At 54.4% G+C, this 23,596-nt stretch overlaps 1 protein-coding gene across 1 annotated transcript in view; it reads left to right on the forward strand.

Moving 5' to 3' along the window:
• Positions 1-23,596, forward strand: part of TRIOBP (TRIO and F-actin binding protein) — a 57,213-nt gene that overhangs the window by 4,494 nt on the left and 29,123 nt on the right. Inside the window, exons 3-9 of the mRNA XM_089921295.1 lie at positions 1,754-1,893; positions 3,398-3,587; positions 5,042-5,210; positions 10,721-13,070; positions 17,174-17,288; positions 17,986-19,116; positions 22,503-22,580. Coding sequence (XP_089777421.1) covers positions 1,754-1,893; positions 3,398-3,587; positions 5,042-5,210; positions 10,721-13,070; positions 17,174-17,288; positions 17,986-19,116; positions 22,503-22,580 — 4,173 coding nt within the window. The remainder of the gene's footprint in view (positions 1-1,753; positions 1,894-3,397; positions 3,588-5,041; positions 5,211-10,720; positions 13,071-17,173; positions 17,289-17,985; positions 19,117-22,502; positions 22,581-23,596) is intronic.

Genomic DNA, 23,596 nt, shown 5'->3' on the forward strand with positions numbered 1-23,596 from the left:
GGCTCAGAGAGGGAAGTCGCTGGGCTGAGGTCACCCAGCTGGGAAGTGGAGGCGCCAGGATTGGGCCTGATGACTGTCTGAGGCCAGAGCCCGTGCTGACCCGCCAGACAGGAAATCAGAGCTGGGGATTAGTTGCTGGGCCTACTCGTGTGGATGGTGGGTAGTGACGGGGGCTGGAGGTGAAGGCAGGGAGGAGGTACCACGACAGGCTGGGGCTCCTGCCGGGCCCAGCTGGGCTGGGACCCCTCGATGATGCCCAGAGTGCCGCTCCCTCCTTATTCACGCGGCAAGGTCCCCAGGGTAGCCAAGGCGCCAGGCCGGGCTGCAGATCTGACACCTCCCGCTATGGAGCGCTGATCAGAATCTGGCTCCCGGGCAGGGGGCGAAACTGAATCCAGAAGGGCCTTCCTTCTCTGGCTTGGATGGTGCGGCAGACACCCCAGCCCCACTCCTTGGCACTGCCCAGGTCCCAGAGTGGCGGCCTTCTTGGAACCCGGAGACTCTGTGCCCACCCCAGGGCTGCGGCCAGGCTGTGGCCTCCGCCCCGGTTCTGGGCTCCAAGGTCCCCAGGGAGCCCGGGCCCAGGCCCCCGCCCGGCCCCGCTCTCAGGTGAGCCTCGAGGATCGGGTTCCTGCGGTTTCATGTCCTGCATTGTTCTTGGCTGGGCCCCGGCTTATGAAACAGTAATGAGGGGCCCCTGCTCTCGCAGCCGGCCCCTCTAAGGTTTCCACTGCCTCGGCTGCCGCCACCTCGGCCCAGAGTCGGGGCCTGGGAGGGCAGCAGCATGGGGGCCTGAGTTGGAGCCCCCCGGGTACGAGGGTGCTGACAGCCGCCAGCCGCCACTGCCGGAGCCCGCCGCCCAGGTAATCCGAGAGGAGGCGGGGTGCAGGGTGCTGTGGCCGCTGTCCCCCTCACCGGGGGGAGGGCCCTGCCACCCTGGGAGGTGGGGAGGAATGGGGGGGCCTTCCCGGAGGCGAGCAGCCGTTCCCCCGGGTGAGCCCAGCACCAGCCTTTGCAGGTGTGGCCCTGCTCAGGGCAGGAGGGAGAGAGAAACCCTCAGCCAGCTCGGGGGCCCTGACCCCAACCCCTGGAGCCTTGACCTTCCAGCCCTGGAGCCCCCTGGCCCTCCTTTAGGAGCGCACATCTCTCCTTTTCTCCAAGGTCTTCCTTCCCATCTCCTCCTCTCTCAGACTACCTCTTCCTGCCTCAGACATTTTCCTTCATCCTCTGGACTAGCTTAATCCTCCCTCTCCCTCCTCATCCTTGAGTTCTGGCAACAGAAGACCCTTTTGGATCCTTTAGTGCACTTCACATCCTCAGGCACAGACTCATACCTATGTGCCGACACACACGTGCTTGCTTGTGTACACAAGTCAGGTGGGTATGCTAATGCGTGTGTTTATAAACACATATAAATAAACGTACATGCACTTATGCAAACAGACACATCAGTGTACCCACCAGACATGCATACACATGCGTGCACATGCGCATACTTGCACACACGCAGGAATTTATACGAACACATACCTGTAGACATGTGCGCATGCACATAACCTGTACCTCTGCCAGCCCCCAGCTTGGGTCCCAAGGAGCACTTCCAGTCTGATGGACAGCTCTCCCTGAGAAGTGGAGATCCCAGGAGGAGCTGTCGGGAGACTCTTCCACACCGCCTGGTGGGGGGAGGGGCTGCACAGGGGGAGGGGAGCCCCCACGTGGGCGACGAGCTGCCTCCTCTCCGACTCTATCTCAGGAGCCCGGGAGCCCTCCAAGTGCTGAGGCGCCCTACTGCGACCTGCCACGCCGCCCAGCCGCCCCTGAGGACCCACTCGGTGCCTCGACCTCCAACTGCCAGTCTGTGGTGGGTTCGGGCCTTGGGCCAGGGCCTGAAAGGTGGGTAGAACCCTGGGGCCTGAGGAGGGGTTCCCGGGGTTGGATGCCCTCACCCATCCCACCCCACACCCCTTCATGATGGCAGCCTCCGTCTGTGATGGCTGCTGTCGTGGGTCACATGGTCAGTCCACTCGGCCTGGGTACAGGCAGCAGTGGGCATGTTCCATGGGCCCTAGCTCAGGGGATGGAGCAGCGTGCACCCACCCTGCAGTGGGCATGGCCCACAGCCCACTCACATTTCCTGGTTCCCTTTGCACTGCTTTAAAAGATTAAACAGTCTCAGCACCCAGGGGCGCTTTTTATCACCCACCTACCTGACCATGCACTGCCCCTAGGCTCTGGAATTCTCTCCACCCCGGGGCCTGAGTTGGACTGAAGTCCCTCTTTGGGGCCATGGTGCCTTGGGAGGACATGGCTGAGGATCTAGAGACCTGGGTTCCAGCTTCAGCTCCTTTCCTGATGGGCTGTGGGACCTTGGGCAAGTTATTCCCTCTTTTTATACCTCAGTTTCCCTGTTTAAAAAAGAAGAGGGATTGAATCAAATCAGCATTGTTTTGCGAACATGTGTTCCTCATAGGTAGGCATTATTTTACAAAAAACTAAAAACAGCTCTGCCATCAAATATGTTTCAGAAAGTCTGGTATAAACAAATTGGAATATTGTTTTTTGCAGGACTTGTCAGAGCTTTTAGTTTGCTAGCAGGCACTGTGCTTTTGGGTGGGGAAGGTAGGAGAAGAGTGTAATATGTCTCAAACTTATTTGACCACAGACCTCTTTTAAGGGTCATCACTCATTTCTGTCTCATAGGCCAATTTGTGGGTCACTCTCTTTTTTTTTTTAATTTTAGAATTTTATTTATTTTTTATACAGCAGGTTCTTATTAGTTATCCATTTTATACATATTAGTGTATATACGTCAATCCCAATCTCCCAGTTCATCACACCTCCCCACCACTTTCCCCCCTTGGTGTCCATTGTGGGTCACTTTTTGGGGATACTGCCAGCTCTAACCTACTGGCTTCTTTAAAGCAGGGCTTTCTCTACAGCTCCCTCCCTTGGCATCCAGACCGGTGGCCCTGTCACTGCCCCTGGAGCCCTGCTCCCTCTCAAAGCCCCCTATTAGCCCAGCATGATTCTGTCTTAGTCTTACAGAGCTTGGGGTCCTCTCTCCTGCTCCAGTAACATGGTGGGGGTTGAGGCCACAGCCCTGGTTCACAGTGCATCTCTGCCTTTTCCTAGCTCTGTGACCTTGGCCAGTCCCTTGACCTCTCTGAGCCTCAGTTTCTTCATCTGTAAAATGGGAATCTTTACACTCACTTCGAAGGGAGGCTGTTGGAGCTAAACGAGGCAGCCCACGTGAAGGGTAGAACACAGGCAGCCCTCGGTGTTAGCTCCCTCCTCCACTCAAAAGTGAGGTGTGTGTGCACCTGGGTGGTGGTGGGGTGTTACTCCTTAATTCCCATCACTTTGAGGGAAAAAGTCATGGGTCTGTCTCCTCTCCCAGGGGCCCATCAACAGGGCTCCCTGCAGAGGGCCTCACAGCCGCCCCCAGGAGCCAGGAACCCGAGGCAGCACCCTACCTGGAGGGCCTGGCCTCCTCCCTCTGCGGCAACTTCAACGAGAGCCCTGACTCTGGCACCAGCTCCAGCCCTGACTGCGAAGCCCCTGATGATACCAGCGACTCGTCTTCCGTGGTGAGAGGGGGGCGGGAGGCCAGGGCAAGAGCAGGTGTCTGCCCCTGGGCCAGCCCTGGGGTCCCACGCAAACCCCCAGACGGGGCTGAGCCTCTCACAACAGGGAACGGAGCCGAGGTCCTCTGGAGCCTTAGCCAGCATGTTGGGCTGCCCCAGACCCTGCACCTGGGAGGGACCGGGGGCTCTGCAGGGCCAGCCCAGGAGGCTGAGGGTCTGGCTCTGAAAAGATGGAGGCAGGTGTTTCAGTTGACAGGGAGCTCGTGCATCATCAACGGGCTCCAGCTGCCAAAAACTCTCAGTTCACGGAGGGCCAGGATGTTGGGTGTGGTATCCAGATCAGGAGTGGGACTGGACCTAGGCCCTGCCCTGGTCACACACTGCTAAGCCCCATGGCCAGCCCTGGCATAGATATCCGAGGGTCAGAGGAAAGGGAGCAGGCTGTAGGGCCTGGCAAGGGCGGGGGGCTATTTAGCCAGGAGAAGAGGAGACTCAGGGGAACTTCTTGGGACATGCGACCCTCAAAGTGTTGTCCCGGGACAGAAGAGGCAGGCTATCCAGGAGACCCCAGGGGAAAGTGATAAGATTCAGAATAAAACGATCCAGCCCTGCAGGCATTGTCTCAGGAAGGCTCCACTCTGAGGTGGAGAGTTTTATGTCCCTGTTTTGGGGACAGAAATCTGAGGCTCAAAGAAGGGAAGTGACTTACTTGAGGCCACACATCTGGGAAGTGGTGGGGCTAGACTTTAGGGGTTTTTTTGTTATTATAAATTTATTTATTTATTTATTTTTGGCTGCATTGGGTCTTTGTTGCTGTGCGCGGGCTTTCTCTAGTTTTGTTGAACGGGGGCTACTCTTCAATGTGGTGTGTGGGCTTCTCATTGCTGTGGCTTCTCTTGTTGCGGAGCACGGGCTCTAGGCGCGTGGGCTTCAGTAGTTGTGGCATGCGGGCTCAGTAGTTGTGGTGCACGGGCTTAGTTGCTCCGCGGCATGTGGGATCTTCCCGGACCAGGGCTCGAACCCGTGTCCCTTGCATTGGCAGGAGGATTCTTAACCACCGCGCCACCAGGAAAGCCCCTGGGGCTAGACTTTGAACTTACCTACTTCTCTCTGGATCCTGGGGGTATCTCTGGGGCAGGGACCGCTATTTGAAGGCCCTCCTACCACACGGAGTCTGACTACCCTGGGTTCAAGTCCCCTCCCATATAAACCATTTCCCAGCTGTGTGACTTTGGGCAAGTTCTTAGCACCAAGGGACATACCTACTGCACAGGGTTGATTGAACCTTCACTGAGTTCACACCTTCCAAGAGCCCAGCACAGTCCTGAGCATACAGCAGGTGCTCTTGCAATGTCAATTCCCTTTCCTTCCATCTATCCATTTCATGCTGGGAGTGCAGGCCCTGGGCTCTCTCTCCTTGCTCTCCAAACAGGCTTTCTCCTCCCCTTCCCTGGCAGGACTGGGACACTGTTGAGAGGCAAGAGGAGGCCCCCAGTGGGGACAAGTTCACCGTGATGATCCCACGGAAGCCACAGGAGGGGCCAAGGGCTGACAGTGCCCGAAGGGCTCCTCCTCTCCTCACCCGGTCCCCTGTAGGAGGAGACACTGCAGGCCAGAGAAAGGAGGGTGAGTACCTTCTGCCAGGCCAGGTTGGTCCCTGTGACCACAGGTGTGGTGATGGCCAGGGGCCTGGGAACCAGATAACCATTTCTCTGGCCGCGTGGGCCCCTGGGTACATCTTACTTTGACAGCTTGAGTCTTAATAACAGTAACGGTCCCCATATAATTATGGAGCAGGCAATGTGCCATGCAATCTGCTTTAAATACATCATCTTGCAACTGGTAGGTCAGGATCTTCAGGTTGCAAGTGATGGAAACTGGCTGAGTAAAAGTCTAGAGGAATGCCTTCGGGCATGGCTGGATCCAGGTGTGCAAATGGCATCAGAAATCTGGTGTCTGCTCTTCTCTCTTCATTCTCAGATCCTCCCCTGATGGTGGCAGGATGAGTAGCAGCGGTATCAGGCTGTATCCTACCTAATTTTCAACTCCCACAGTAAGCGGGCACAATCTTCCTGAGAGATATAGCTAAAGTCCCAGGAAGGGTTCTCCCTGGGACCCAGCATGGGTCATGTGCCCAACCTGGAGATCAGGGATGGGATCAACCCCCTGTTCAAACTTCATGGTCTGAGAGTGGAAGAGAGGAGATGGCCCAAAGGAAATCAAGGAGGTGTTGTTTCCAGAGAAAGGCAGAAGGCTGCTGGTCAGGCCAAGCCCACAGATGCCCATGACACTGGTCAGCGTCTCGCTGGTATGTGAACCCAGGATGCTGGACCCCCAGAGTTTGGGCCCTCCATCACTACTGCACTGTGTTGCCTCCTGGTCTGTGTCTTTAGCATCATCAGGATTTAGAGATGTGGGGCGGGGCATCCATGTCCTAACCCCAGAAGGCAGTCTTGGCTTCCTATGGCTCCTGTAGCATTCAATCATCAAACACACGAGCACTAACCATGTAAGACCTGATGCTAGATACCTTGGGCATTCAGGAAGAGCCAGGCATGGTCCCTGCCCCGAAAAGCTCATCATCTAGTAAAGCAAACAGATGGGAGATGACAAACAGCAGCTCAGGACAGAGGAAGGGCAGAAATAGCTGTGCGGGGTTGTGAGAAGGGCTGGGGGTGAGGGTCGGGGTAGGTCCGGGGTCCGGGGAGAAAGAGCTTCATTCCAGCCAAGGAAGGACTCAGAGGAACACCTTTTGGACGTGGCACTGTAGCTGAGGAAACAGCTGGGTAAAGGCATGGAGGTGTGAAAAGGGAGTATCCTGGTATGCACAGCTTTAGCAGAGATGGTGGTATATAGCTGGGCCAGACCATGCGGGGCCTCAAGAGTCTAGCCAAGGAGTCTGGACTTTCTTTTGTAAGTAGCAGGGAGCCACAGGAGGTTTTTGCGAATGGGAGCGATGTAATTGGTCCTGTGCCTTAAGAATTTCACTAGGGCAAGGTGTGAAGGATGAATTGAAGCAGGGCGAGGCAGAGGAGACTTCTGCAGTTTAAGAGACTGTTGCAGCCACTGTAGTGATAACTGGTTTAGGCATGAATCACCGGCTGATGCTAAATTCCTGGGTGAAGGGTTGTCAGGCAACAGTATATTCACACGGTCTCAGAGTATCGCCCCTCAGATTACATATCGATTACAGAGGGAAAAGGCACCCTTAGGATGGGAAGATCTGGCAGACACCACCTTAACCAAGTGGCCGCTCAGCATCCCAGCATGGGGCAAACTGGCCAGGTGCCCCCATGTGTTGCACGGGGGAGGACATGGCATCTTTTCCAAGTCCAAGAGAGTGGGAACTGATTTTTGGACAATTAGACAGGAGGCCGTGAGAGCAAGTGTCGCGTGGACAGGGAGGGCCTCTCTGGGGAGGCGACATTGTAGCTGAGATCTAAGTTCAGAAACAGAAGGAAGAGCCATTGCAGAGCCTTAAGGAGTGGGCAGAGGTGGCAGGTTCGAGGAGAGAAGAAAGATGGGGTGATAGGAGCATGTGGAGTGTAGGAGAAGGGGGTGCAGAGGAGGCCGGTGTTGGGGGCCACCAGTAACCTGACCCTCCCTCCCAACCTGTTCCTCCTCCAATCTGTTTGTTCTATGTCACCACCCATCCGGAGGCTCAGGTCCCAAATCTCGTGTTATCCCGATTCCTCTTTCCTCACCTTTTACATCCAATCAGCAGCAATTCTGGTCAGCACCTCCAAAACACACCCCAAATATGTCTCCTTTTTGCCATCTTTACCACTGCTCCCCGACCAAACCAGGGGTTATTGCCACAGCGCCTTCAGATCTCCTGTTTCTGCCAGGCCCCTTTAGTCCATTCTGCCCCGAGCAGCTGAGCCATCCTTTAAAAACATTCATCAGATCTTGTCAGCACCCCAGCCTCCACTGCCCTGCCCCATCAGGCCCTGGGGAGAGTGTGTATGGGAAGAAGCACCTCCTCAGTGCGAATGGCCTGAGAGCTGGTGGGGTTTTGTACTAAATCCCTGCTTTCTTGCTCTTAAACACAGGGGCCGTGGGGTGGGGGGACCCTCACTATGTGACCTGCTTGATCAAAGGCAGTCACCACTGTCTACCTGGCGGCAGGTTCCCAAATGCAGCAGGAGGCCACGGCCTGGGGGTAATTAGCCAAGTCCAAGATGCTGGGAATGCCTTGACATCCCTCTCGGGGCACCTCTCAGTTTGCAGACACACTCCATGGGGCAGGCTGTGCCGAGCCCGGCTAGCTGAGGGACAAAACACAGGTGCCCTAGAACCTCTGCATAGCCTGCCCTGTGTGCTCACTAAGGGGGCTGCAGGAATGAAGTCAGATCCTGGGTGGGCCAGGTTCCAAGGGATGCTTGTGTTGGGTGGGAAAGGGAAGAAACCGGGGCTGGGGGTGCTGACCCAGCTGTGAGCCACTGGGAGTGGTGGTAAACGCCATCTCAGCCAGTGCACATGCTCAAAGGGTGGGAAGACTCCAGGACGAGGTGCAACTCAGAGCTGGAAGGTGGTGGCACGATATTATTGCTCACTTATGGTGTGCTAGACACTTTCCTAAGCCCAGTAGACACAGTAGTAAAAAAGAAGGCGAGGCCCCTACCCACAGGGCGCTGGGAGGCCGGTGGGGGCAGGCAGAGCCTTGCCAGACATGGGAAATGCCTGGATTTTATTCCAAGTGCAGATGGGAGCCCCTGAAGTTTTTGCTTTTTTTTTTTTTTTTTTTTTGCGGTACGCGGGCCTCTCACTGCTGTGGCCTCTCCCAACGCGGAGCACCGGCTCCAGACGCGCAGGCTCAGCAGCCATGGCTCACGGGCCCAGCTGCTCCACGGATGTGGGATCTTCCCAGACCGGGACACGAACCCGCATCCCCTGCATCGGCAGGCGGACTCCCAACCACTGCGCCACCAGGGAAGCCCTGCATTTTTTAAAATCTTTTAGAAGAGTTGCAAGGATAGTACAGAGAGTTTCCATTATACCGCTTACCCGGGTTTTCCCAGTGTTGACATCTTACATAACCATAGCCCTATTATCAAAATTAAGAAATTAACACTGGTAACAATACTACTGACTAAACTACAGACTTTCTTTGGATTCACCGTTTTTCCACAAATGCCCCTTTTATGTTGCAGGATCCAATCCAGGATCCCACATTGTGTTTAGTTACCATGTCTTTCAGTTTTCTCCCATCTGTGACAGCTTTTCGTCTCTCCTTGTAAGCAGGGGTGATCTAGCTAGATTTGCTTTTGGAAAGGATCTCCCTGGATGGGTGATGACCTTGGGCCCAGAGTGCACATTGTTGGGGGGCTATTGCAACCATCCAGGTGAGAAAGGAGGGTAGCTGAGAGCGGGGAGGTGGGAAGAGGTGGATGAGAGGAGCGTGCAGATTTGGAACGTCGTGGGGCATCAGACCATCACGCAACCACAAGGCAAATTTTTTTTTTGGCCGAATCTCCGGCTTGCGGGATCCTAGATCCCAGTCTCGGCAGTGAAAGTGCCGAGTCCCAACCCCTGGACCGCCAGGGAATTCCCAACAGCGCAAATTTTAAGTGCTGCTCTCTGCGTGGTTCCAGTTCCTCGATGGGTGCTGGAAACTCAAGACTTCAGTGACACCAGCTCATAGAGTTTGGAGGAGGCAGAGGTTTCAAAGTGTGAGAAGAGGGTTTCCATTTTTTTTTTTTTTTGGCCGCGTTGCGTGGCTTGTGGGATCTCAGTTCCCCCACCAGGGACTGAGCCCTAGGCCAAGGCAGTGAAAGTGCAGAATCCCAACCACTAGGCCATCAGGCAACTCCCCAGAGAAGAGAGACTCTTAAGTGCGGACTTTAATGAATGCAGTCGTGGCTCCTTCAAGACACGGCCACAATACCCGTTACTTCTCTCCTGAAGTACCAGCCCAGGGACACGCACACAGCTGGTGGCCACCACATGCTTGGTGACCAAGGGACTGAGGGGGGTGTAGGGTGACACCATGATCATGGCGGCCCCTTCATGGGGATGGGAGTTGTGAGGGGGTCACTGATTAGCGAAGTTACATGAATTCCTTAGATCAGGGCTTCTTAAACTGTAACGTGCATGCAAATCACCTGGGAATCTTATTAAAATGTGATTCTGATGCAGTGCACCCAGGGTGCACCTGAGATTCTGCATTTCTTAGCAAACCCCCGGGTGAGGCCAATGCTGCTGGTTCACAAAAGGAACTTTTTAGAGCGATCACACAAGTCTCACTGGAAGAGAGGGGGGAATTTCTCGGAATCCAGTTGCAGGAAGTAGAACAGAAATGAAAATTTGTTGGTAGCTGCTGTTCGATCTAGCTCTCCCTCTCTGGGGTCACACAGGCTATTTTATGCTTCTTTCTTTCTTTTTCTTTTCTTTAAAGATTTTTTGATGTGGACTATTTTTTTTTTTTTGCGGTACGCTGGCCTCTCATTGTTGTGGCCTCTCCCGTTGCGGAGCACAGGCTCCAGACGCGCAGGCTCAGCGGCCATGGCTCACAGGCCCAGCCGCTCCGCGGCATGTGGGATCTTCCCAGACCAGGGCACGAACCCGTGTCCCCTGCATCGGCAGGTGGACTCCCAACCACTGCGCCACCAGGGAAGCCCAATGTGGACTATTTTTAAAGTCTTTATTGAATTTGTTATAACATTGCTTCTGTTTTATGTTCTGGTTTTTTGACCGCAAGTCATGTGGGGTCTTAGCTCCTCGACCAGGGATTGAACCCGCACCCCCTGCATTGGAAGGCGAAGTCTTAACCACTGGACGGCCAGGGAAGTCCCTCACAGACTATTTTCAAAACTGCTCTTTACGAGTTTGCCTCTTTTCTAACTTGTTCGTGAACCCCCAGACTATGTGACCTTCGGCTCTAGAGCCCACCCCACTTTGACCGAGTCATCCTGGTTTTCAATTTCAAATTCCTGACCTCAGCTTGAGAGTGGCATCTAAGCCCTCCCCCAGTCTGTTGCTCAGAGGGGTGGAGTTGTGTGATAGGGAAAGTGGGTCCTCTAAGGAGACAGTGTGGGGTGTGCCCCAATCACCTGTCCCAGGGGACAAAGGAAGGTAGGCTGTGGGAGCTGCCTAGACCTCTGCCTTTACCTTGAACCTACCTCTTCTCTCTCTAGGCTCTGGTGGTGGGAACCGAAGCGCCGGACAACACTGGGCGAAGCTCCGGGGAGAAAGTGGGTACTTCTTGGAGCGGCACCGGTCGGCGCTGACCCCGGTCTCTCCCGCGACACCACAGAGTGGTCCTCGAAGTGCCACCCCCCAGGCTTCCTCTCTCCATCGCTCTGCTTCCACACAACTCGATACCTCCCGAGCCTCCTCTCCCCCCCGAATTGCCCAACGGGACAACCCCAGAACCTCATCCACCCAGCAGGACACCCCCAGGACCTCTTCCAAACAGCGGAACACCCCCAGAGCATCCTCTCCCTCAAGAGTCGCCCAACGGGATAACCCCAGAACCTCGTCCACCCAACAGGATACCCCCAAGACCTCTTCCACACAGCGGAACACCCCCAGAGCATCCTCTCCCTCAAGAGTCGCCCAACGGGACAACCCCAGAACCTCGTCCACCCAACAGGACACCCCCAAGACCTCTTCCACACAGCGGAACACCCCCAGAGCATCCTCTCCCTCAAGAGTAGCCCAACGGGATAACCCCAGAACCTCGTCCACTCAACAGGATACCCCCAAGACCTCTTCCACACAGCGGAACACCCCCAGAGCATCCTCTCCCTCAAGAGTTGCCCAACGGGATAACCCCAGAACCTCGTCCACCCAACAGGATACCCCCAAGACCTCTTCCACACAGCGGAACACCCCCAGAGCATCCTCTCCCTCAAGAGTCGCCCAACGGGACAACCCCAGAACCTCGTCCACCCAACGAAATAATCCTCAAGTTTCCTTTCCCCCCAGAGCCACCCAACAAGACAACTCCAGAGCCTCTTCTACCCAACAGGACAGCCCTCAAGCTCCTGTCCCTACTTGTACTCCCCAGTGGGACAACCCCAGACCTTCTTGTATTCAACAGAACACTCCCAGAACCTCTTCTACCCAAAGGGACAACCCCAAAACCTCTTGTGCCCAACGGGACAATCCCAAACCCTCTTCCTCACGGCGGGAAAACCCAGGAAGCTCCTCCTCTCAGGGCTGCACCCAACGGGACAATCCCAGACCTTCCTCTCCCCATCGTTCCTCTCAGCGGAACAATCCCAGGAATTCCTCTCCCCATCGTACTAACAAAGACATTCCATGGGCCTCCTTTCCCCTCCGGCCAACCCAGGGTGATGGCCCCCGAACCTCTTCCCCATCTCGCTCCAAGCAAAGTGAGGTTCCCTGGGCATCCATTGCCCTCCGGCCAACCCAAAGCGACAGGCCTCAGACCTCATCTCCCATCAGACCAGCTCAGCATGACTCACCCCAGCGCTCCTCCAGCCCCACCCAGCACAACTCACCATCCCGGGCCACTTCCTCCTCCCACCCGCCAGGCCACCACAGTGCCTCCCGGACCTCCTCGCCTCTGCACCCTGCTACCCGCGGTGCACCCCAGACCTCTCCGGAGCCCTCCCAGCCCCCCTGCCCTGTGTGCATTGGGCACCGGGATGCCCCTCGAGCCTCCTCGCCTCCTCGCTATTTGCAGCATGACCCCTTTCCCTTCTTCCCAGACCCCCACGCATCTGAGAGTGAATCGCCCCACCATGACCCCCCCTATATGCCCCCAGCCGTATGCATTGGACACCGGGATGCCCCTCGGGCTTCCTCACCCCCCCGCCACACCCAATTTGACCCCTTTCCTTTCCTCCCAGACACGTCAGATGCTGAGAACCAGTCCGCCCAGCACGAGCCTCCTCAGTTCCCCCCCACTGTGTGTATCGGGCACCGTGACGCACCCCGGGCCTCCTCCCCGCCGCGCCAAGCCCCAGAGCCCTCCCTCTTGTTCCAGGATCTCCCCAGGGCCAGCACCGAGAGCCTTGTCCCCTCCACAGACTCTCTGCACGAGCGCCTCCACATCCCCAGCCCTGTATGCATTGGGCACCGTGATGCACCCTCCTTCTCGTCCCCGCCCCGCCAGGCCCCCGAGCCCTCCCTCTTCTTCCAGGACCCCACTGGGACTAGCATGGAGAGCCTGGCCCCCTCCACCGACTCTCTGCGTGGCTCCCCAGTGCTGCCCCCTCAAGTGTGCATAGGGCACCGGGATGCCCCTCGAGCCTCCTCTCCACCCCGCCACCCGCCCAGTGACCTAGCGCTCCTGGCACCCTCACCTCCGCCAGGCAGCTCGGGGGGCTCCCGGGGCTCGGCGCCCCCGGGTGAGACCAGGCACAACTTGGAGAGGGAGGAATACACCGTGCTGGCCGACCTGCCCCCACCCAGGAGGCTGGCGCAGAGGGAGCCAGGGCCCCAGTGCAGCAACGGGGGCCGCACCCGCAGCCCTGGCCGCGCAGAGGTGGAGCGCCTCTTCGGGCAAGAGCGCAGGTGAGCCCAGGGCTGGGGCAGCCAGGTGGGCTGGGGCGGAGGCTCGGCGGCGGCAGGACAGGTGGAAGGTTCACAGGCTTAGGTTCCAAACCAGGAAAGGGTTTAGACCCCCGCCCTGCCGCTTACTGGCTATGTGACCTTAGGCAAATCACTTCACCTGTTTCCACACCTTAGGAGTTGTTTTTGACAATTAAGTGATATTGTGCATAGCCTAGCGGGTAGGAGCGAAGACCAGGGTCAGGCAGGCGGGGTTCAAATCCTGAGTCAACGCCATTCGCCAACTGGTGTGATGTGGTAAAGTGATTTAATCTACCTGAGCCTCAGTTTCCTCATCTGTAAAATTAGAACATTAGTACATTAATTTAAATGAGGTTAAATTCTCAAACCCTTTGTTTGATCCAGAGTCACAGGTTTATTTATTTATTTATTTATTTATTACACCTTATGTGAGGGAGAAGAAAGTGTCCCAGATTTTTTTTCTGCCTTAAAGAAGAAAGCTCACAGGTCCCTTGCACTTCCGAAAACAGAGATGTCAATTTAAAACGTATGGCCAGAGCCACATATTTTAAATAAGAGAACCCACAGGATGACAGACTTTTTTTAGAGGTTAAATATTCCTTTCCTGGGACGCAGCGACAGCACCTGAAGTCCAGGAATCCCACAAGTCTCCTTGGTCAGTGGCTCCATTCATGCGGGTGTTTACAACCCAGCAGAACGTCTGCTTTTCCCCAGTCTTGGGGAGGAGAAGTGTTTCCACCAGATCTGGCTGAGATTTCTTTCTCCAGCAGTTCCAGCCTCAGAGTCTTTAAGGATCAGGGCTGAAATTCCATTCGCTAAGTTCAAGAGAACAAAAAAACATAGGTCTGAAAGTCTCAAAACTTTCAGTGTAGAATTCAATAAATTATAGCATATTTACCGAGGCTGAGGTGTACAGCCATCACCACAACATAATTTTAGAACATTTCCATCACCCTAAGGAGTGGGTAATATTTTGCATCCACAATTCCTCTCTTTGTTGTCCCTTAGAAAACATTTTCTCTTAGATTTGAATCTGCACGAGAAACCTTATCTCTTATTCTTCAAATTTCCTTTTCCAGTAAGTTTTATCCATTTAAAACCCAGGCGACAACCTTTGTGGTCTCCAGCGTTAGTGTAATTCTTTCTTTGGCCTCTTAAAAAAAATACTTTCGTTTTTTTAGAGCAGTTTTTGGTTCACAACAAAATTGAGAGGAAAGTACAGAGATTTCCCATATACGCCCTGTTCCTACACGTGCACAGCTACTCCACTATCAACATCCCCCGTCAGAGTGGTCCACTTGTTGCAATCCATAAACTTACACTGACACATTATCACCCAAAGTCCATAGTTCACATTAGGGTTCACTCTTGGTGATGTACATTCTGAGTCCAGACAAATGTCTAATGACGTGTGTCTACCATAAGAGTATCACACAGAATAGTCTCACTACCCTGAAAACCCCCTTTGTCTTTGGCCTTTTATGATGACTATTTTTGGTCTGATGTCAATTTGCATACCTTTGACTTTACCTGATGACTCAGCAGGGTCTTTGAACCAAAGTTAAATTTTCTTTCCTTCTTTTTTTTCTTACCGTGATTAACTTTTAGAGAGATAAAGCGTTTATAGTAGAAGTCTGGAATATTTATACTTTTATTAATCATTTAATTGTTCTTACACAGGTACTTCTATTCATTTTATTTTGCTCTCTTTGAAGTAGATTTACCTTTTTTTTAAAGCCTTATTGAGGTATGACTGATATATAAAAATTGCATATTTAGCATATATATTTTGGTGAAGTAGATTATTTGCTTTTAACCAAGGCTTTACGACTCTACTGAGTAATTAAAAATTTCGCTCTTGTATGGCATTTTTTCCAAGTAGAAAACCATTCGTCCTCTGAAGATAAAATTTTAAAACCTACTTAAATATCTCTAAGGGACAGACTGAAATTTATGAGTGGGTGGCTATAGAGCTGTACTCTTACTTTCTCCCATTCATTCATTCAACATGTATTTATTGAGCATCTACTCTGTTCAAGCATTGCTCTAACTGAGGCTGGACGTTTTTTCTTAAAGGGCTATTATCACATTAAAGCATTAGGAATTTTGGCTCGATATCTTCATTCCTGCCCTCTTGATGCCTTTGGAATTTCTTGTCTTAGAATCATATAAGCATTTCCTAGTATCTTGAATTCAAAACAGAGCCTTCATGGAATTTACCTGACTTGACGGTCGCTGTCCTTTAATACCCTCTGGAGGTGGAAGAGCCCATCCAAGCTTCTTTGTCATCCTCGGTGCAGAGCCACACCAACCCTCAGGAACAGGTGGCCCGAGGAAATACTGTTGCTTCAGCATCAGGAGGCCGGGTCTCTGTCCAAGTCTCAGAATTTTCTTGAGTTCTTCTCTCCCCTCTCTCCATTCCACACGGGGGGAACCTTCTCAGACGGAATGCTCACTGAACAAGCTGGAGTTTATATGGAAAATGCATTCATTCGGAAGAGAACGCACGTTTGCCTCGCCACCCTGCACAGGGTAGTTTCTGCCATTATCCTCCCCACCTAGTCAGCGTTGGGGTTTTTGCTTCGCAGAGGCTCCTACACCCCGGTTCTGAGGGAAATTCACTCTAAGGCATCAGATCTCACAGAGCAAGGAAACTCTCTCGCTTCAAATTGGATTAAAAATTGAACCTGATCAGGCAGCCGTCAAACTTAGAAACAGTTACTCCAGAGCAGGGAACTGGTTTCCTGTGAGTCCAATGCTAAGAATGGCTAAAAAATCAAATTAGTTTATGGATCTGATTCCAATAACATTGGCAAAAGCCATAAGACAAGAACAAAGCCCAAGGCCTTAATTGTTTCACTTTCTAAAGCCTCTGTAGAGTTTCAGCCTAGTCCCCAAGCTGGAGGCAGACTGCAGGGTATGGGTCCTGGCTCAGACCTGAGGAGAGATTCTTCTTCCTGTTTCACTGGCTGGGTCAAGGTCAGCACCTGGTCATCTTTCCCAGCCTTCTGGTTTGGTTCAGCCACCAGAGACACAGCTCCATCTGCCAATTTAGATGAAGTCTGACTCTCAAACCCTCTTGCAATAAATATCCTAAATACCCAGTGGAGTGGTTAGGTCTTTTCTTTTGACCCCCTTACACAGGGGAGGGGAGAGATGTACCCAGATTCTGTTTAATGTTCCTACATTTCAACAGAGATGTCACGTTAACTATTAATAGCCATGGCTAACGATTATTAAGCAAGACAACTAGCTGGAACTAGGGACTTTCCACAGCTTAGAGGTTGTCTTCGTCGGACGTGGCAACAATGCCTGAAATCTGGGTGTCTTAGAAATGACATTTGCATGGACGGTTTTATGTTGGCTTTTCTGGAGTTGTGGGGAAAAGAGGATGTTTCTTCCTTCTGATCTTGCTAAGAGCTCTTTAACCAACAGCTAGATGGCTGCAGCTAGTACTGAGGGGAAAAACAGGTTGGCCTGGGAAGTCCAAAATTTACCATATGGATAGAAAATGGGCAGAAAGAATGGAATATGGGGGCATATGACATTCTGCCTCTCCTGTCTCCACCTCATGGATTGCAGGAGTTGAAATGAGATAGTACAAGTGCCTGGGACACAGGAAGTGTTCCATAAATGTTTGCCATTATGATCACGCATGCACACTGCCTGCGACACCGTAGGTGCTCAATAAATCTTAATTCCCACAAGGACCAGTCTAGCCTTTGTCTGAGGGTGAACTGTGGGCTGCCAGTGGGGTGGCGGTCAGAAAGGAAGTACTGAGTGAGACAGGAGGCGGTCAAGGCCAAGGCTGAGCTCCCCGACCTTTGCCCACCCCTTTTCTCATTTCATCTTCCCAACAGCCCCATGAGGCAGGTAGGATAGGGCAGTGTCGACTATCCCCATTTTGCAGAAGGGGAAACTGAGGCCCTGAAAGGATCCTCCCTCACTTAAGGCCCTTCAACGAGCTTGTGGTGGGTCCCTGGATCTGCTACATCTCTTCCACTGGGGGTGGGAGTAGAGGAGCTGGGGTGCCGGGAGTGGGGCAGTCCCAAGGGCCCTCAGAGGGGCGGTGCGTTTGCTCATAGGAAGTCCGAGGCACCGGGGGCCTTCCAGACCCGGGATGAGGGGCGGTCGCAGCGGCCCAGCCAAGTTCAGAGCCAACCTCTCCGAAGACAGTCCAGCCCTGCCCTCAGCAGGGAGGTGAGCACTGCCAGCCTGCCCGGGGCCCCTGCACCCCCAAGGGGTGAGCCACAGCTTCTCCCCTCCCCCAGGTGCTGGGCGGGGGTCCTGGGAAGGGAGGTTCTTTACGAAAGGGTCAGAGTCCCAATCATGGGCGTCCAGCTCCTCCCTCTCCCAAAGAGCCAGCAAAATTGAGCCAGACCCCATCAGTCCATCTTGAAGATGGCCCTTCCATGCTGTCCCCGTCCTTCATTAGGCATCTGCCATCTTGAGAAGTTTTCAGGGAAAACCTCCCCATACGTCAGTCCAGCTCTAAGGGCTGTCTCTTCCAGGGTGGGGATTGGTACTTTTAAAGAAACTCTTAGATGGCAGGGCCCAACCCAGTGTGAATGGAGTATTGGTGGTGGAAATTCCGGCACCTGATAGCCCCGGTTGGAATCAATATCTTGGGGGGGAGGGGGAAGTCCGGAAAGTGAGCAGCTGTTTGCAGATCTTTTTCTGGAACTGAGGAAGGTGGGTGAGGGGGAAGGGCTGACACCCCCAGGGAGGGAAGCCAGAGACCCTAGGTACTTTTTGACCTGCTTTAATCCAGCCTGCCGTGAGGACAGAGCTTGCAACTCCCTGAAGCCTGGCTAAGACCCCAGTTTCCTGTCCTCCTAGACAGACACCACCCAGTCAAGGTCCTGGAGCCTCACCCACTCCCTCACCTCATCCTCAGGTAACCAAGCCCCTCGCGAAGCAGGCAGAACCGGCCCGGCGGAGCCGAGCAGACCCCCCTCATCCCAGGAGCCCCGAGAGGCGGCCTGAGGGGGAACGGCGGCTCCAGGGGTCCTCGCCGCCCCCGAGGACGTCAGCCAGGACTCCTGAGAGGGAGCAGCGGACAGAGAGCCCTCTGGAAAGAGGCCGGGCGGGCCCAAGACGGCCCCTGGGAGGGCAGCAGAGTCTGGAGGGACCGCCAGGATCCGGGGACCCACATGGACACCTGGAGAGAGGCTGGGGCAGGCAGGAGGGCCCAGGCCTGGGGGGCTGGCTAGGACTTGGGGGGCCCAGGCAGGGGGCTGCCAGAGCCCCAGAGGAAACCTGGAGGGGCCCTCCCAGGGAGTCTGAGGAGAGCTGGAAGCTGCTGGCTGGCGCCCCCTGCCACAGGGGGCAGGCAGAGGCCTGGGAGGAACCCCCCAGTGCTGGGCCATGGGAGCCCTCTGGCAGGCCAGCTCAGCGGGGCTGGGGCAGCCTGCAGGAGCTGTCCAGTCCTCACCAGCCTATGAGGCCCCCAGAGAGCTCCAGGGCAGGCCCAGGAGAGTTCTCGAAACCCCGGAGGCCTGAGACCCCCCCTGCCACGGGCTGGGGGGCTGAGGGAGCCTGTCCACACCTGCGTGGCCCCGAGAGGCAGCCCGAGCTTGACTGGAGGGACCTGGTGGGCCTCCTCATGGCCCCCAGAGAGGGGGCCTGGACCCACTCGGGGGAGCCGACGCTCTCCTCCACTCTTCCGAGACTGGACTGGGAAGGCCTCCTGGAGCTCCTGCAGGCCCAGCTGCCCCGCCGGGACTCGGCTGGACACTGGGGTGGGCCGGGCACAATTTCCCCAGGCACGAAGGGTACTCTGGAGCTGGAGCCAGAGCGACACACCCAGTCTGAAGGAGGGGCAGGAACTACTCTGGTCAATGGATACAGCCCTGGGCAGTGGCCCCAGAGCTCCGCCCAGCCGCCCAGCCCTGCCGGCATCTCCACCCAGTGGCCAAAGACCAAAGTGACAAGTGGACCAGAGACCTCAACTATGGCTGGTCTGGAGGAGACAGGCCAGCTGAGGGGCAGGAGCCCTGCAGAGGGCCCCAGCTCGCTACAATGGGAGGTAAGTCAGCCTCACTTCCGAGGGGCAGCCTGAAAGTCAGTCCCACCGCACACAAGTGTCCCGAAAGACCTCCCCTCAGCTTCTGCACACAATCCTCCTGACCAAAATCTTCCCCTAGCACACTGCACAGTGATAATGAGAGCACTTTTTTTGAGCATGTACTGTGTGCTAAGCCTTGGTCTGAATGCTTTATGGTATTTTCCTCATTTAATCTCCACAGCAGTCTGATGAGAAAGGCACTATTTATTTACAGACAAGGAAACTGAGACACAGAGAGGTTAAGCCACTCACCCAAGATCACACAGCTAGTCAGGCCCGGGGTAGGGGTGGACCCTGGGTCTGCTCTGTGCAGATCACCCTGAGGCCTCAAGCAAGATGCACTGGCCAGGCCCTTCTCCCCTCCTGGCCCTACAATACTTGGTTTGTGTTGCCTCTGGTGGCTTCTACCTGGCCCTGTCTGGGACTGCAGCCAGCGTGGTCGTGTCCCCTCGCCACTGCTGTATTCCAAGTTCCTTAAAGTCCAGGAGTGAAGCTTGACAGCTTCACTTACCTTTCTCTGGCCCATACAGCTCCTCTCAGGCACAGAGAAGGGGTTGCATAAATGCTCACTGGGCTGAGCTGGCTGCTGAGACAGCTGCTTAAACGGGGGCCTATATGTAAAGTAGGCCCAGTGCCTGGTGCATAGTAGGTGCTCACCAAATCCCTTCCTGTCTCTTTGGCCCAGGGGCAGGGTCACAGAGTCAGTGGTGCTCTGGTGCTGCCCAGAGCATTTACCTTAAGATGGTCAGTGGGAAGGGTCCTGGAGGCCAGAACCCTGCAACCTGGCCTCAGCTCACCAGGAATGCAGCAGGTGGTTTTGGACACCCAGACTGTCTTGGTCCTGGTCTTCCTCTGTAAAACGGGACCAACTACTTCCCTGACAGGCACTACTGGGGCGATGCGGCAGCTCCTGCTCTTTCATCCAGACCCTCCTCGTCTCCACAATGTGCAGCCCAGTACTGCCTCCCCCACGGATGACAGGGGAGGGCTTATGGTGTGCCGGGCCCTGGCCTTGGGGCTTCGCATGCTTTGCCACATGTGCCTCAGCTAGATACGAGGCCCAGACTCATTCAGCATTTGCTGGGGGTCACACAAGTATAAGTCGAGAGAAGTGAGATCAAAGTATTGACTCCAAAGCCCGAGTTTTTACTTTTTAAAATTTTATTGAAGTATAGTTGATTTACAATGTTGTGTTAATTTCTGCTGTACAGCGAAGTGACTCAGTTATACATATATATACTTTTTCATATTCTTTTCCATTATGGCTTATCATAGGATATTGAATATATTTCCCTGTGCTATACAGTAGGACCTTGTTGCTTATGCATCCTATATATACTAGTTTGCAAGACAAAAGACATTTGTGTTTCTTTCTGATTTCATTTTGTATGATAATCTCTAGGTCCATCCATGTTGCTGCAAATGGCATTATTTCATTCTTTTTTGTGGCTGAGTAATATTCCAGTGTGTGTGTGTGTGTGTGTGTGTGTGTGTGTGTGTGTACACCACGTGTATATACACCACGTCTTATTTATCCATTCATCTGTTGATGGACATTTAGGTTGTTTCCATGTCTTGGAAAAGCCCAAGCTTTTAACCACTATTTTGTGGAGCCTCTGAGCCCATGGAAGGACTAGGGAGCCCCCTTCCCTGCATTTCCCTGAGGCTGCTCTCGATTTCTCCCCTGATCAGCTCGATGCACAGACACCAGAGATACAGGGATGAGCCAGCTTGGTCCTGCCCTTGGGACCAAGAGGGGACTTGGGGCCCCACATGAGAGGTTGCTATCAGGCTTGTTGGGCAGGCAGGTGGACCACCACAGGCAGCTCAAGGAGAAGATGCTGCGTCCCAGTGGACGCTGGGATGCTGCAGGCTGGTCTGGTCAAAAGAGAAGAGGGAGGAAAGAGAGATTCTCTAGCTAGAGTTACTCCATGGTGAGGCTCAGAGGTCCCTGGGTGGTTAGGAGATGGTGACTGGGGAGGGGCAGGAACACCAGGTGCTTCAGGCCATTTCACAGATGACACAGCAGAGGCATTCACCAGGTCCTGCTGGGGCTCCAGCTGGTCACCTCTAGGAAATCTTTGGCATGGCATTCAAGGCCTCCTGGCCTTCCACCCCAGATTTGCCCTCTAGCTGTGCTGAGCTGGCTGCAGAGCTCTGTGAGCACATCTCCCTGCCCTTGTGCCTGCTGTTTCTGGCTAGGAAGCTCTTCCCTTCCCTCTTCACTCACTAAACGTCTGTTCATTGTTTGAGTCTTAGATCAGCTGCCCTGTTCTGAGACGCCTTCCCTGAATACTCACGCCACCCCTGGATTGGTGATGTTTCCCTTCTGGGCTTGGTAGTTCTGCTACTCTTCATCTGGTCACACTCAGTTGTCATTTTCCCTTAAAAAACATGAGCTCCATGCGGGCAGGAGCTGCACCTACTTTATCTCTGTACCTCTGGCCCCTGGCCCAGGGTCTGACACAAAGGAGATGAGCTTAGTGGCTGGTTGACCAGTGAATACATGGATGCTTGAGGGCTTGCAAGAAACAGACGGAGGGTGGGTAGGTCCGTGGGTAGTTGATGGATGAATGATGGATGACAGATGTATGAACGGGTGATGGATAGATGATATATGTTGGACAAATGAGAAACAGATGTTGGATGGATGGCAGATGGGTGGATGGATGAATGGAGATGGGTGCTGGATAGATAGATGTTGCATGGATGGGTAAATGTTGTGGAATATGGATGATGGATGGTGAATGAATGTTGGAAGGATGGGTAGATGGATGAATGGATGTTGGATGGATTGAGGAAGGATACGTGGATATAGTTCTTTTTTTAATTAATTTATTTTTGGCTGCGTTGGGTCTTCGTTGCTGTGCGTGGGCTTTCTCTAGTTGCGGTGAGTGGGGGCTACTCTTGGTGGCGGTGAGCAGGCTTCTCATTAGGGTGGCTTCTCTTGTTGCGGAGCACGGGCTGTAGGCACACGGGCTCAGTAGTTGTGGCTCATGGGCTTAGTGGCTTCACGGCACGTGGGATCTTCCTGGACCAGGGATCGAACCCATGTCCCCTGCATTGGCAGGTGGATTCTTAACCACCGCACCACCAGGGAAGTCCCGTGGATACAGGATGGATGAATAGATGATGAATAAATTGAGGATGGATGTATTGGGATAATGGATGTTGGCTAGATGAGTGGGTGGATGACATAGGATGGATTCTGGATGGTTGGATGGATACATGGGTCTATTGATGTTAGATTCTAGATGGATGTTAGATGGATGGATGATGAATGGATGCATAAGAAGTTGGAACCTGGGGAATAATCTGACCTAAGCTGCGTTCTTTCTTACCTCCAGTTCCAATCAAAGGAGCCTGAGGAGTCAGAAGGAAGCAGAGGCCAAGACTCACTGACTGACCAGAAGCAGGCAGACTCGGTAGTTGGGTCATGGGTGTGGGCGCAGAGGGAGGGGAAGGGAAGGGAAATCAGGTTGGAGGTGGGCTGAGGTCCTCAGATCAGCTCTGGGGTCATCCAGACCAAGGCTGGCTCCGCCATGGGGATATCGAGAAGAGGGGCTCTAGATGAGCTGGCAGCAGGGCCACTGCATCTGGGTGGGTGGACAGTCCTAGGGTCAGAAGCCTAGGGCTCTGCTTTCAACTTGCTAGGATGCCCTGAAAGGTCGCTGCCCTTCCCTGGGCAAATGGCAGTTTGGCCCCGATGGTCTCTGAAGGCAAGGTCCTCCTGATTCTGGAGGGTTGGCCAGGCTGGGAGAAAGGGTAGAGCTTCCAGGAGCTGGAGCCAGAGAAGCACTGAAGAGGGCCAAGGAGGTACAGAAGTCAGCTGGGCCTGGAGGAGCTCCAGGGTCCTGGGGCGGGAGAGATGTGTGCAAGGGGTGGGACCCGCCGAGGCCGCTCTGAGGCCCGGCTGCAGCTGGAGCACATGCTCTGCCCCGCCCCTCCCCACAGACCTGCCAAACAGACCATTCTCATCACCCGCAGCCTCCAGAGAGGTGAGGTCAGAGCTGAGGGCCTGGGGCAGCGGGAGGTTTGAGGCTGTGCTTTTCTAATCCTGCTGTTGTTCTGCTGTTCCCCATGCTGCTTCCTGAGAAGCCGGGTGTGACGGGGGTGAGGGGTCGGGGGGGTGTCTGTCTGGCAGTCTGGAGCCCCCAAGTCTGGCCCTGCCGCTAGTCAGAGCTGGAGGGATTCTGCCCAACCCCTGACTGCAGATGAGAAAAGGAGGGGTAGGCAGTCATCTCAGATCACATAGCTGGTCAGCGGTCGGGCTCAAATTAGGACCCAGGGCTCAGGAGCCCCTACCCAGCGCTCTCTCTGCTACCCCCAACGCCGCTTCCTGGCTCTGCCCTGATTGCCTGCGTGGCCTCGCATAGTAGAAGCAGCGTTCTAACTGCTTGGTGGGCCAGTCTTCCCATCTGTGAAATGGGAGGGGACGGGG

Source organism: Delphinapterus leucas, chromosome 11 (genome assembly GCF_059928025.1).
Source record: "Delphinapterus leucas isolate spDelLeu-1000000601 "Yukka" chromosome 11, BTC_Dleu_Yukka2, whole genome shotgun sequence".
NCBI lineage: Eukaryota > Metazoa > Chordata > Mammalia > Artiodactyla > Monodontidae > Delphinapterus > Delphinapterus leucas.